General features: G+C 47.2%; 1 protein-coding gene across 1 annotated transcript; it reads right to left on the bottom strand.

The window, feature by feature from the left end:
* Nucleotides 1–5,308: 5,308 nt before the first annotated feature.
* LOC119291237 (probable galacturonosyltransferase 14) lies at nt 5,309–12,844 on the bottom strand. Its single transcript, XM_037569960.1, has 6 exons — nt 12,324–12,844; nt 10,051–10,109; nt 9,804–9,959; nt 8,031–8,618; nt 6,912–7,214; nt 5,309–6,449 (listed from the first exon to the last, which is right to left on the bottom strand). The coding sequence occupies exons 1-6, from the start codon at nt 12,625–12,627 to the stop codon at nt 6,153–6,155; spliced, it is 1,707 nt and encodes a 568-aa protein (XP_037425857.1). The 5' UTR covers nt 12,628–12,844; the 3' UTR covers nt 5,309–6,152.
* Nucleotides 12,845–14,711: the final 1,867 nt, after the last annotated feature.

Below are 14,711 nucleotides of genomic sequence, written 5' to 3'. Positions count from 1 at the left end.
CTGCTAGCCCAGTGCTACAGCCCGGACCCACTTGCTGATGACCGACACGTTTGAAGCTGGGTCATGGATGCCTGTCCCTGTAAGTCTGTGCCACTTTGGGTTTACGACTAGTCATGTCAGCCCGGGCTCTTTATCATATGGATGCTAGCGACACTTTCATATACGCGAGCCAAAAGGCGCAAACGGTCCCGGGAAAAGGTAAGACGACACCCGTGGGGATACCGTGCGTGAGGCCGCAAAGTGATATGAGGTGTTACCAGCTAGATCGATGTGACATCGAGTCGGGGTCCTGACAGCGTTGGTAGCTTTAGTTGCATTAGCCCAACACACTCATATTGCCATGTTTCATGCATGCATCATATTGTTGCACATTGTTTGGTGATGCCTGTGTATCGTTATCCTTTACGACAGGATCTGTCCCCGAGGAGTACCGTGACTACCCTAACGAAGAACCGTATCCGTGCATCGAACCATCAGGCAAGCAACCAACCATTTGATCATATCGATACAATCCCATGTTCTCGCTCCTGCTCTCTTTTACTGCATTAAGACAACACGATTCAAACTGCTGTGTGCTACGGTAGTTGAACCCATTTCCTCTGCATGACCTGTCATTGCCACAGTAACTAGATGAAACCCACTAGCATGTGTAGGAGTTGATTGAGCCATATGTATGTGTTGTTCCTACCTTGCTATGCCTGCTATGCTTAGAGTCGTGTCAGGTCTGGTTCATCTGGGTGATGGGCTAGAGTGAAATGATTATGTCGGTAATGAGAGTGGTGTGGTGAACACGATTTGGTAAAGGTATCGATGAGAGGCCATGTAGGAGTACATGGTGGGTTGTTTCATTGAAGCCGACCTTAAGCACTGAGATCTGTATGTGTGATTTAAGAATTAGCTACTACCATGCATTGGGCCCGAAACCAATGGACCCTCTCGGCTTCTTATTCACCCTAGTTCTCCGTCCAGGAGTTGCAAGTAGTTTCTGGTGTTTGTAGCCTACTGGAGGCCGTGGACAGCGCTGACCGTAGGGGTGGGCTGTGATGCGGTAGGTACGTGGCACGGTGTACCGAATACCCGTTAGGTATCTCGGGAACCCTGTTCACATCGTTCGGGGCCGTAGGGGAAACCTCGGCCGGACTCCCTGCGGATGGAACCTGGATAGGCGATAAACCTGGACTGGAGGCTTAGGTGATTAGGTAGGTCGTGGCCGACACCCACGTTGGGCTTCCGCTTGAAGGTTGCCGAGTACATGTCGTGTAAACGACGGTAAGTGGTGAGAGCGTGTATGAAGAAGTACACCCCTGCAGGGTTAACATGATCTATTCGAATAGCCGCGTCCGCGGTAAAGGACTACTTGGTTGCTTATACAGTTCATAGACAAGTAAATGGAAACTGTTAAAAGCCTCAAGATAAGTGTGAGTGCCGAGGATGGCTCTTCCGCAGGGAGACGGAGGCGGATCCTCGGTAGTGTATTGAATTGGTGAGTAGTGGACTCGTGTGCGCAAAACCATTTCAAGTTGGAGTCTCGTAGGATAGTCTAGCCAAGAGTCAAAGCTGGCTTGCTGCAATAACTCCACCAAACCTTCTTGATACTAAGCATGTATGTAGGATCTGATGTAAGTCTTGCTGAGTACCTTTGTACTCATGTTGCTATAATTTACATTTTTACAGAAGACGCTGCAACCCCTTCTGATGGGTTCTATGTAGACGTTGACATCAACGAGTAGGCTGAAAGACCCAGGTGGTGACCCTGAGCTTGTGAAGGACCTTGTAGTATAGCTAGGCTTCCCAAGCCTCTTTTATTTTACTAGTTGTCTGTACTCAGACAAGTTACTTCCGCTGCTGGTTTGTATGACTGTATGACTTGTATGTTGGGTCGTGAGACCCGTACCTTTGTGTATGTCATGTATGGCTCTATGAGCCTTAAATAAAGTACTTGTGTCATAGAGTCATGTTGTGATGCTTCGTTGTATTTGCACATATCGAGCATATTGTGTGTATGATTGAAATGCTTGGTATGTGTGGGATCTGACTATCTAGTTGTTTATCTTTAGTAGCCTCTCTTACCGGGAAATGTCTCCTAGTGTTACCGCTGAGCCATGGTAGCTTGCTACTGCTCTGGAACACTTAGGCTGGCCGGCATGTGTCCTTCTTCGTTCCTGTGTCTGTCCCTTCGGGGAAATGTCACGCTTTGAGTACCGGAGACCTGTTAGCCCGCTACAGCCCGGTTTACCGGAGTCCTGCTAGCCCAGTGCTACAGCCCGGACCCACTTGCTGATGACCGACACGTTCGAAGCTGGGTCATGGATGCCTGTCCCTGTAAGTCTGTGCCACTTTGGGTTTACGACTAGTCATGTCAGCCCGGGCTCTTTATCATATGGATGCTAGCGACACTATCATATACGTGAGCCAAAATGCGCAAACGGTCCCGGGCAAAGGTAAGACGACACCCGTGGGGATACCGTGCGTGAGGCCGCAAGGTGATATGAGGTGTTACCGGCTAGATCGATGTGACATCGAGTCGGGGTCCTGACAGGAGGATTGTCTTCGCGGATCGTGAGCTTATAATGGGCTAAGTTGGGACACCCCTGCAGGGTTTAAACTTTCGAGAGTCGTCCTCGCAGTTATGTGGCAGATGAGAATTTGTTAATATCCGGTTGTAGAGAACTTGACACCAGACTCGAATCAAAATACCCAACCGCATGTGTAACCGTGATGGTCTTGTCTTGATGGTCTTGTAGATGGGCCGTACCAAGCCATCGAGATGGAGCCACTCCATGGGCCGCAGGCAGGCAAGTCTGGGTACCCTGGTTCCCAAAACGCCGACAGTAACCCCCGAGCCCAAGGCACGCTCGAACTTGGCTTCGAGGCAAAGCCAAAGACAAGGGTGAAGCGCCACGGGTCCTAATCGCCTGCGGGCCAAGCTGATGCGTGGCGCCCGATGGGACGTGGGCGCCTCCACTTCCCCATGCTGCCTCGGCAACTGCACAGCCATTCGAAATTGGCCCAAAGTCCAGCCACAGCCTCCTCTTAACACTAGGGAGAGGTGGGGTAGGGGTGCAAGCGGGCATCCCGTATAGTCCCGTATAACTAGGAAATTAGTTCAAACTAAGCTAAATCCCACCTGAAAAGTTATAACTAAGACGATTGATTTTTACTGTGGAGTGGGGCGTATCGGTCGCCGCACTGCACCCCTAGGGGAGAGGGAGAGGGAGAGGGGAGGAAGGGAGAGAGGACCACTTGGGGGTGACGGTTGTGGGCGTGGCAAGGCGGTGGTTTTAGTTCCAGTAGGCGGTGAAAAGATGTTCTCGGTTCAAGGATGTAAGAGCAACTCCAACGAAGCGACCGAATCATCCGCCTGCATCCGTTTGCGTGCGCACGGATAAAAGACAACGCCCAACGCATAGACCCATTCCTATTTCTTGTCTATTTTGTTTTCGCGCAGATCCATTTTCGTCCCAAATTTAGGACACATTGGATCGAAAGCGAACGCTTTTCTACGTCCCCTCATCCGTGTGTGTCCGGGCCTAACCCGCCTATCATCCACCCATCCGTGTGTCACTTTATTCGCTGGCCCACCGCGGAACCTCGTCGCCTCCGGAGTTCCCTGCGCGGCCCAGGCGGCCTCCGCCGCCTCCACTGCGATCCACTGCCACGAAGAAGAGAACCCGACCGCCGTAGCTCTCGGGCGCCTGGCCGCCACGCCGCTCGCGGTGCTCGCGCGCCTGGCCGTGCCCGCCCTCTCCCAACGCGCATCGGGGGATGCCGGCTTGCGGAGGTCCCTGAGCTTGGCACGGATCGAGGCCCCCGCCGGCTTCTTGGTCTTCTTCTCCGGCGTGGGGACGATGGTGCGGATAGGGCGCAGGCGGCGTTGGTTGGACGACTCGGCCTCAGAAGAGGAGAAGCCGCGGGCGCTAGCGCGCACGCACGGTAGCTCGTCAGGGGCAGGTCAGACGTAGGTCGGACATTCGTCGGATACTGATCAGACGCAGGTCGGACGCTCGTTGCTGGCCGCGTGCGTGCGTGCGTGCATGCACAGCCGCATGCTAGCTGCTGCTGCATGCACAATCGCCGTGGCCTTCGCTCGCCCGGCTCGCCGTGTCGTTCGCTCGCCGTGGCCACGCTTGCCCCGCTCGCATCGCTCGCTTTGCCGCGCTAGTCATGGCCGCGCTCGCCCCGCTCGTGGACTTCCTCCAGTTCACGGACTCGCCCCGCCGCGCTCGCCGCAGCGCGCTGCGCTTCTCTACCGCGCAGCAGCAAGAGCCCACCATGGCTAGGTAGGAGCTGCTCGCCTGCTGCCGCTGCCGGCCTCGACCAAGTTGCAGCGCCCACGTGGCCATGGAGGCCAAGTTGCAGCGCCCACGTGGCGGCAGTCCAGGCAGCGACTGTGGCCATGGATGCAGCTGGAGTTGCCCTTCGAGGACCTCCGTGCTCCGCGGCATCCTCCTGCGCGCCGCCTCTGTGCCTCCTAGGCGTTTGATGAAATGCCGGAAAGCGGACGTCTCACAACTGCGACAGCACCGTTGGGTGCATATACCGAACCCCGACCCAAATCAAAAAGCAGACAAAAGTACCCGCTAGGGCGACCCAAACAGATAAGGCTGCGCTTGGATTGCCGTTTTCCAGCCATCTACACGTGTAAAGTATACCCCCGTAAAAATAAAACGGACGAGCTACTTGGATCGTCGTTTTTGCGTCGTAACTTTTACACCCGGTTTCACTTTACACTTGGATATCGTTGGTATTCCGTCGGTTTGCAAAACACTGCTATGTCCGTCGTTTTCCCTAGTCGCTGGCATTCCGCCATTCTTGCTCGGTCGTGATTGACTAGGTAGCCACAACCGAGGTAAGTGCCGCAACGGCTCAACCGGAGCACGCCGAGGCCACCGCCACCGCTCGCCGGAGCGCCGCCGTAGTTCCCCGGAGACACCATCATCACCAGCGCAGTCGCCTCCTGCAATCCTGCCGCATCAGCTTCACCACCACGGCCCGCCATTGACGCCGAGTGTCCGCAGCCACCACCATGGGTGCTTGCGCGCCGCCGAGCTTCGAGTCGACGGTGCCGCAGCGTCCGCGCCGCTGCCGGAGCGCGTGCGCTCGCCGCCACTGCAACCAAACACCGCTGCAGCACCCAACGTCCGCCTACACCACCACCGGTCCACGGCGTCCCCGCTGCCGCCGGATTGCCTTCGCCACTGCAGCAGGATCCTGCGTCCGCTGTGGCCGCGCTGTGACGACGCCTGGCGCTCGTTCTTCTGGTAGCCAACGGCATAGCGCACGGGAGAGACTCTCCGAAACAAGCAAAAATCCGACGAACCAAGCGCAGCATATACATGTGGGAATATCCGGTTGTATTTTACAAATCTCCTGTAATATACAAGGGTATTCATATACGGATGTAAAACTTCTACAGGGATTCCAAGCGGGGCCTAAAGAGCAAACAAAACGCGGGTCCACTTGGGTCGGCCGGTTGGAGTTGCTCTAACATCAGCTCGAGTAGAGTTTTAGTTGCTCTAACATCAGCTCGAGTAGGTGTTTGCTTCCCCGCAAACAAAACAAAAAACATAGGTGTTGCGACGACTCCTAACTTCAAAGAATTAATATCTGCACATTCCTCAGTTGTAACAATATCCTGTAGGTACTCGCAGCAATGGCATATCTACTACAGTCTTCTCCAACCTCTACCAGAACGATCACAAAACTAGCAGAACAAAATTTTAAGAAGTTAAAAAGAATAGATGGAGGAAAAATAAACATTATAAACTGTCACGACCTTAGCTGCCTCCTTTCTTCACCGCGATAAATCCATGTTCCATTTGCTAAACCATCCGCTGCATTATTCTCCGATAATGGATCAGCCCAATCCCAGAGGAAGAGACCTCACCAAGCTACCCTTGATAGTTAACACTGTCCAAAAGAATGACCAACCAATATGATACAGATGAAAAGAATCGTGTGCCCATATGATACAGATCAAAGTATCGAGGTATCTGCAACTCGGTTGGTGCAGGGGCGTGTCAGAGATATATGTATGTATTCACTGATGATTGCTTTCCTCCTTCAACAGCAATCCACCTCTCCAGTAAGCAAATGAATGGCGGGGCTATGCCCCCTCAGTTCAGTGTGTCTACACCATTTGTCCAAAGTCCTTATCTGTCGTATAGGGGCTCCAAAATATGGCAGTTTCTAATGAAGTCGTTGGAGTAATTTACGTGCTTGGTCCAAAACGGTTGCAAGTTTTTAAAAGCAATGTCTAGCCATGGTTTGCACTGACCATTGTAGTGGATCACTGCAGCCTTCTTAACACTTTCGATGTCCGTGCTTTCTTGGTATCCTAAGCCAAGCATGTGCCAAGATGGGTCGATACCATGGACATGACCCCTGAATGCTATAAGCGCAGGTGGTAAAGTACCAAATTTCCAGAGAGTAAGACCGGCTTTTAGATTCTGCAAAAAAATGGAACAATTATGAAGATGACCAACAGTGCCAACAACTATAGCATGTATTAGCATCACAAAGTTTAAGCTTGAAACAAAATTTGTGAGTAACTATTCTTCATACCCAAGTGGCATTTGATATAGGTAAGTGTTTCACTCTATGTATGGAGAAGTGAAGACAACACAGGATTGCAGATAGGGAAATAAAATTTTCATTATTTCTTTAACAGTTATACAACAGATGTTAAAATCAAGTACTTCATACACAGTTTGGAACACTAGACAGCACAAATGTGACATAAAACATGACTGAAGCCTGAACATTTTCAAGTTGGAAATGACATTACTAAACTATGCAGCGCAAATTATAGATGTGTGGTTCTTCAAAGAATCAACTTATTCATATATAAGATTGTACCTTAAGTTGACTGATTAAACTTAGGAGGTTTTTGCAAGGTTAAAATGTGTTACCTCCTTCAACCAGAAATGGTATGTATCCCTAATGTTTGTCTTCCTCCAAGCTTCCAGATCAAAGACATTCATCCCATATGCCCATGCACATTCATCTGGGTCAAGACTTCGATCTATAACAGGGTGAGAGAAGTTGAAATATGTCCTGAAGCGCTTAGACATCACCCAATTATCTTCACCTCTGCATGTCTCCACAGCACCATTCACCTTTCCTTCAAGATCAATCTCCCAAAGAGGAGATAAATCACGCTGAACAACAATGTCATCATCAAGGAAGACCACCTTGTTGAGGCTTGGAAAGAGCTGGTTTAATGAGAACAGCATTAGGTTTAGGAATAGTGAGAATCACAACATACCATCAGCCATGACCTTACAAGCAAAAACAGTATCGACACAAGTAAAGAATATGCCAGAATTGGACAAAAAGATAACAGCATCTAGAAGAGGAGAGGGTGGCACATTTTAGCAGCAAGCAGAATGAATGTGGCAATCGTGCAGGAAGAACACAAATGCACCTTTTCGTCTTAGTATCATATAGAAAGAAAATCAAACATGGATATTAACAATGAGATGGGTGGTTGGATATCTATCTTGGCAGGTTTCAGCATTCATCAACTTGGTATACGTGGATAGACCATATCTTTACTTAGTTAGTTGCCATAAATGTCATATTAAGCAATTTTCCATGCTTGAACACATTTTAATGCTATTTTGGCAAACCCCTGATGCCACAAAAAAGGAAATTTAATTCACATTGGCTGCATAACCTAGATCGGAGCATATTTATTACATATGATTTTATTTGAGTTTGCCCCAACCATCGATTTAGTGATACATTTTCACATCATTGTTCTATTGTGCAAGAATGCTAGCAGGCAACAAAGTGAACTCAATAAGAAAGAAGGTGCCTCTAAGGTAACCACTAATAATAAGTTGTTGAAATGTGCCATGGCATGACATTAATCTTATCATGATCATGGAATATACTAGTTGTAAACATACTACTTGAAAGCTATACACTTGCAGTCTTGCACGACAATCCAAAACATTTGACACAAAGAACAGCCACTTGTAATAGATAGAAAGCCAAGGAAGAGAACATTTCTGATCAAAAGGCACCTCAGGCAAATAGATGCGCAGATGGTTAAGCAGGGATATGTATTTGGGGCTTCGGGCCTGCAGCTTGGAAGCAAGCACCCTTGGGTTGTCACTTGCACTGGAAACTGTTCCATGATCTCCATGATAGTGATTTCTGACTCCACGGTGGTTTTCAATAGCCTCTAGTACTGGGACATTCTCTCTGGTCAACCAGTCAAACTGATGAACACCTTTCACTTCAACTATTGCAGGTGATACAGAATTAAGGGCAAACCATGAATGCATCCCTGGATATGTTTTTTTATCAGTGATAACATGGAAGACTACTTTCTCAGGTACCGAGGAAGACCGTACAGTTGAGCTGACAACGACTGAAGCAGCAAGGATGTTATCACTAGCAAGAATATAATGCTGGAAGGAATTATCAGAAAGCAACGGTAACAGTTCAGGTGGTGGCAACTGTTTCCTTGCATGAGCATTTGAGGAGTATTCATCGGTAAGGCGCAGAGACAGGCAATGAATGCCTTTGGGAATAGCAGTTGAAGCATAATGTTTATACAGCTGTTCTGCGAGCCTTGACCTCTTTACCTCCTTATCCATGTTTTTCATCTGCAAAGAAGCACATGACTAATTAAACATAGTTTGGAAACAAAATGCAAAGCTTTATAGCATATAGCAAACCAGGAATAATAGCCATGAACTAAGATAAATTGTGCCAGCAAGGACAAGTGTGGAATTCTACAAACCAGTATATAACAAATCAAGCTAGTAAAATAAAATTGCAAAATGACCAGAACTGCAGAAACGCGTGCTCCAAAAATGGCAAGGTAAAAGGTAATTTAGTTGCAAGTCATGGTAAATTACATGAATCAGCTGCAAAACACCCCTAGTGAAATGTGAGTTAGATACACTTTTTCAAAAGATCACAAACAACAAAGAGCATATCATGCCTGCAAATTTTTTAGAAACGATTTCTTGGTAAGTTGTGTAGATCACAGCATATGGTGATAGAGACTCCGTGTTCTCACACAAGGGCAGAATTATCATGTACATTAAAAAATGCAGTTCAACCTACTAATTCTATGGCTATGTCCCAGATCACAGAAAGATATAAAAAACTTTGCACAATCCAGAGTGACTGTTTCTTCCACTTAACAATATTTTGAGTTTCTTAGATTTTGCACAGAAACACATAGTACAAACCATATTGAAGACTACCCGTATCACAAAACAAATTTAGCTTGAGAAGTTAGCTGCTGAGGCACGCGCCAAGTAGCAATACATGATTGTTCGGATCCAGTCTTCTGAAGGATTTAGAGAATGCAGTGCTTTCTCAAAAATACTTTAGTATCAGAAGTTTGAGAGGTTTGGGTACAGCAGACATTCCTATCTCAAATCTGTCATGTTAAAAAAACAATAACAGCCTCTTTTCTTATATAGTTAAAAAAGATGGTGCCTCAATTCCTAGGTGATACTTTCCCTTCCTAAGTTATCCAACACAATTATGCAATGTAGAAAACATGGATATGTCTGTAAAATAGCGTGCGAGCTAATTTTTGCAACACACATGCCAAAATTTCAAGTTTTACATATCTAATCATATAGCATGTAATTCTGCAAACAATATAAGGGTATACCCGAAGATTAAATAAAATATAGCTCTAGAAATATAGAAATATGAGCTGGCTAAACAACAAAATATGGTCTTCGGATGCTTTAAAATCCAAGCCGGTGCAAATTTGAGCTTCAAATAATGCAACAGTACAGATTAAAGTAGCATTGTTAGTTTCATACCGTAGCCTTCAACCTGACAGCAAATGTCCTAGCGTCGTAATGGTTATCCTTCATCTCCGAAAGAAACTCCCTGAATGATTCTGGTAACTTCTTATCAGAAGTGGATTCCTCATTGTTAACTTGATCAAAAATCCTATACAGGTCTTGCACCAGTCTCTGTTCCCAACAAGTAAAGAAAGTAAATACATATTCCCCTCTACAAATCATGTTTTACCAACAGAATTAGTCAACGAGTTAAGTGTCTTACCGTAGAATCACCCCCCTGCCTACCAAGGAAACTAGGTCCTATTCGCCTCCCCAAGCAATCTGCAGATCAGGATTGCAACAGTTACACCAAATATGTGCAGCAAACTTGTACATGTAGAGCTCATAGAACAAGATAGCTAACCATAAGAAAAACATGACATCCAACAAAATACACATCTAGAGGACCAAAATACCGACAACTCATGGACAAACACAATCTTCCTAGTGCCATATCAGCAGCTTGAGAAAAACATATGCCTACATCCGAGCTAGAAAGCTTACACATCACAATCCAAACAAGGAGATCCTTTCCATACACAAAAACTAGCATATTCTTGGAGCCTATTGGCCAAGATCTCTGGCCACTACTCCCTCCGTTCCTAAATATTTGTCTTTCTAGAGATTTCAACAAGTGACTACATACGGAGCAAAATGAGTGAATCTACACTCTAAAATATGTCTATATACATCCGTATATGGTAGTCCATTTGAAATCTCTAGAAAGACAAATATTTAGGAACGGAGGGAGTACTATAGAGAAGCTCAAGAGCCAAAATGTGGAGCCTATTTGGCCAACATCAATAGTCGCTGCTATAGAGAAGCTCAAGAGTCAAAATATGGTTTAGCACCCAGGCAAAATGTCTATCACCAAAGGCATCAGTATGGTAAGTGGTAACTTGACTTATCAAAATATGGGTTACATTTTTTAGGGCCAAATGGGGTGAGCACTATTGCAAAAATCAAAAAGTTAAAAGCAGGCATTTGGACCTATGCCATCTATCTCATCCTCCCAGTGGATGGTATATTCCGCATCTGTTTGGGATGGTACTAGGAGAATCTTTTTCATTTTCTAACCATGAAGCTGAACAGGGAGATAGATCCAACAAACCAACATTCAAGCTCTTATGGAGAAAAAAAAACTCTGCACACAAGGCAGCGAACTGAAAGTCTCAGCAAAAAGAAATTAGACTTCAAATTAAAAATAAAACATCAAATAAAGTGATTACTTAGTCCGAACATGACCAGGGTTTGCTGAGACTGGGAGGGGAGAACTATCTAGTAACCCAAATTAAAAATCTAATCAGGTCAGAGCAGATTGCGCAATAAGCCTGCTGCAAGGGACGCTTCAGTAAACACATTTAACTTCAATGGGCGATAGAGAGGGTTCAGCTAATCAGCAGAGAGGTAGACTGATATTAAGAGAAAGCTGATAGCATCTTTCAGGGTATCCTTTCTACTGCAGTTTTGCAAAGAGTTCAAAACCAATTCCTTCGAAATCCAACAGTGCGTCTGAAAGCGCTAAATCCAGCTCCCCAAGCTAACCCATCGATGGCTGAAAACTAGAGAATGAAGATCCTATATTTTGGCCAATAGCAGGCAATCATGCGGCCGAGATGAAAAAAAGAAATAACTAAGCCAAAGCCTAATCATAATTCATAAACCCAAATCACTAACTCTCTTGGTTCCACTTCAAATCTCCAGAGGTAACGTCATCAAAACCTGACACCTGAATCTCTAACTCAGTAAGTTTGCTGAAAGGGTTGGAGAGGAGAACTACAAGGTAGCCTGAGTTAAGAATCTAATCAGGTCAGAGCAGAGTGCCAAATAAGCTTTCTGCAGGTGAATTGATCAACCAGGTGCATGAAAGGCAATGCAATAGCTCCCTGCCTCCTCAGTTATCAATGAGAAGCAAAGAATTTGGGTAGGGTTCAGCTAATCAGCAAACAGTTGCAGCTTGTGGTATAACGATACGTAGGGAAAGCTGATAGCATTTTCCGGTGTGTCCTTTCTAATCCAGTTTTGCAAGAATTTCAAAAGCAAGATAGAACTATTCCTTCCAAATCCAACAGTGTGGCGGATTTCCAGCGCCCAAATCCACAACCCAGTCGATGGTTCAAAACTAGGGAGTGAGGATACTACATTTTGGCCAATAACAGAAAATCATGGGGCCGAGATCTGAAATTAAACTAAGCCGAAAGCCTGATCATAAACCCGAATGACTAACTCTCTTGGTTTCACTCCAAAACACCAGAGGTAGATCAGGAAACCGGGCAAGCTGAATCCCCAGCTGAACAAGTGAGCCTATATCATCGAGGAACAAACAAACCACACGTTTTCAGCACGAAATCCACGCATGAGCCATCTCCATATTTCCACATTCCCACCGATACCGCCAAGACCGCACGGCCCAGGGCAGTGAGATCCAAGGTTCGCCGGGCCCCAAAAGCACCGAATCACTAGGCCGCGGGGGGCATGAATCGATCTTATCCTTACCGATGGAGGAGCACTTGGTCCCGCCGGCCTCAAGCGCCGGCACGGCGAGGAGGATGAAGGCGAAGGGCAGGAGGCAGCCGAGCGCGACGACGGCCGGGAAGGCGACGGCGCGGAGGTACCAGGCGGCGCCCCACCCCCCGCCCCCTCCGCCTGCCCCGCCGGCGCGGCGGGCGGCGGGCGGCGGCGCGAGCGGCGGCGGGGGCGGGGGCGGCTGCGGCGCGACGCGCACCTTCATGGAGTCGACGACGCCATTGCTGCTGGAGATGGTGATGCTGCGCATGCTCGGCGAGATCCGCAGCTGCATCCTCCACCTCCCCCGCCGACGGCGCCGACGAGGGGAGCTCCGACGACTCCGGCGGCCTAGGGTTCCGGCGACGGCGGCGAGGCGGTGGCATTGGGCAGAGACATGCTAATCGCACGGGCGGTACTAATAGCAGGGAGGGAGGCGAAAGGGAAAAAAAACAGGGAATAATGCTGGTCGCGCGGCCCGTGCAAATACGAGCTGACCCGGGGGCCTATCAGCTAAAAACTGGCTCTGAGGGATTTGAGAATTTCCGGGAGGGGAGGGGGGAGGCCAACGGAATATGACGGTGGTGCGCGCCTAGGCGAGGGGAGGCTGGTTGCTTCTCCTTGCCTTCCTCTTCCGGCTGCGTCGAGAGATGGCTTGGTATCTCAATGTTGCTTTCAATGATATTATTTTTCTATGAATAATTTATATTTTATTAATTAGAATCATGGTTAAAATATGACCCAAAATACGAGGGGGCTAGTAAACCAAGACGGGGGATAAATATATAGTGGAGCATTGAGACCACAGTAAGGCGGGACACTATGACTACCTGCACAATCAAAGGCAAGTTTGTTGTTGTTTCATTTTCCGTTTGCTTAAACTTAGGACTAGTGTTGTTGCACTTAGGATCACTCTTCGACTGCCTCCTGATCGATGTTAAATTTTTGTCATGTCAAATTTTATCAATTATCATTAAGCAAGCATTAAATATATTTTGGATACAGTAGCTCCTCTAATGAATTGTATCTTGTTGTTCTATCTAAAGAGTTATCATTCAATGAGTTTTATGTGAGAAAAATATATGAGTTGTCTTGGTCTTGGTTCTAATAGTTAGATCTATATTAACACATGATATTTCTCTCTTTTTCTCATTTAACAAGTGTCACTTTAGAAAAAAATTTCCTCTTGGATGTCATGATTAAGATATAATCTAAGGGCACCCTCCAATGCATTATATTTTAGACCGTTGCATTAAATATGCACTTAGATATAACCCCTCCAATGCATTATATATTATTGTTGTATCTAAAAGAGCTCTAATATAATGTGGTTTATGAGATAAAAAATATTGGTTGTCTTAGTTTTGGTGCTAAGAAATATATCCAGATTAAGATATGGCGATTATCTTTTTTCCTTGTTAAATAGAATGACACATGAGATTGTTTTCTTAAATGACATACTTAAGATATACTCACTGCGACCCATGATATAAGAGCGTTTTTGACACTTTTTTTCTCGAATATGCACGAGTGTGCATATCATTCATTAAAGAAGGGAGGGGAGAGAACCCCAAATCCACATTACAATCTTATTTACATGCGGACTTCGTCCGGCTCTACCTCACACCACAAAAGACCTACTCGCTAGTACCCCCCGTTTCCTGCTCTACTTCGAACCCTACATTGTTTCCTTTGAACAAGCCCGCCTTCGCCCATAGTCTACCTTCCTCCTGTATGCGTTGTATGGTTCGTGGTATCGACGGCCTCTCCCCATTAAAGATCACGTCATTCCGCTGTTTCCAGATCATCCACATCCCAAGAAGGCATTTTGCTTTGTGCGCACGCCCGCTGTCTGAATTTCCGTCCTGCCTCATCGACCATTGTTGTAGCGGTTCATTCTGCCTCGGCTCGATGTCCACCCTCTCCGTCAGCCTTCCCATTGTCGACCAAATCTGCCTCGCAAATACACACTCCATCAACAAGTGCTGCATGGTCTCATCATGTTGGTTGCACAACGGGCATGTATCCTGGTGGGTAGTCCACGTCGAGCGAGTCTATCTGAAGTCCAGCATCTGTTCCTTATCGCCAGCCAGGAAAAGAACCGGCATCGCCTTGGCGCCTTTGTCTGCCAGGTAAACGCAGCGGTTGGGGACACCTCCCTCCCCATGTACCGAGCCGCATATGCCGTACGAGCCGAGAACTCTCCATTCTGCTCCCACATCCACCTCACCGTGTCTTCCATCTCGTCAGCAAGTTGTACTTCCGCAACCCTTGGCCAAAGATTCAGGAATTCGTCCAGAGCCTCTGGTGGTAGGTTGGTTCCAATGTCGGTAACCCAGTTGTTGTTGTGTATTGCATCCGCCACCAGCTTAGATTGGC

The sequence above is a fragment of the Triticum dicoccoides genome, chromosome 4B (assembly GCF_002162155.2).
Source record: "Triticum dicoccoides isolate Atlit2015 ecotype Zavitan chromosome 4B, WEW_v2.0, whole genome shotgun sequence".
Classification (NCBI taxonomy): domain Eukaryota; kingdom Viridiplantae; phylum Streptophyta; class Magnoliopsida; order Poales; family Poaceae; genus Triticum; species Triticum dicoccoides.
The sequence above is the reverse complement of the archived record's forward strand: the minus strand, read 5'-3'. Positions and strand labels throughout refer to the sequence as shown.

What these genes read in the sequence shown, in the direction of transcription:
- LOC119291237 (XM_037569960.1), bottom strand. Translation starts at nt 12,627, where the DNA reads ATGCAGCTGCGGATCTCGCCGAGCATGCGCAGCATCACCATCTCCAGC. An exon ending in TGCGCATCTATTTGCCTGAG is followed by an intron (nt 7,215 to 8,030) that starts GTGCCTTTTGAT and finishes TCATTAAACCAG; the next exon opens with CTCTTTCCAAGCCTCAACAA. An exon ending in ACCATTTCTGGTTGAAGGAG is followed by an intron (nt 6,450 to 6,911) that starts GTAACACATTTT and finishes ATTTTTTTGCAG; the next exon opens with AATCTAAAAGCCGGTCTTAC.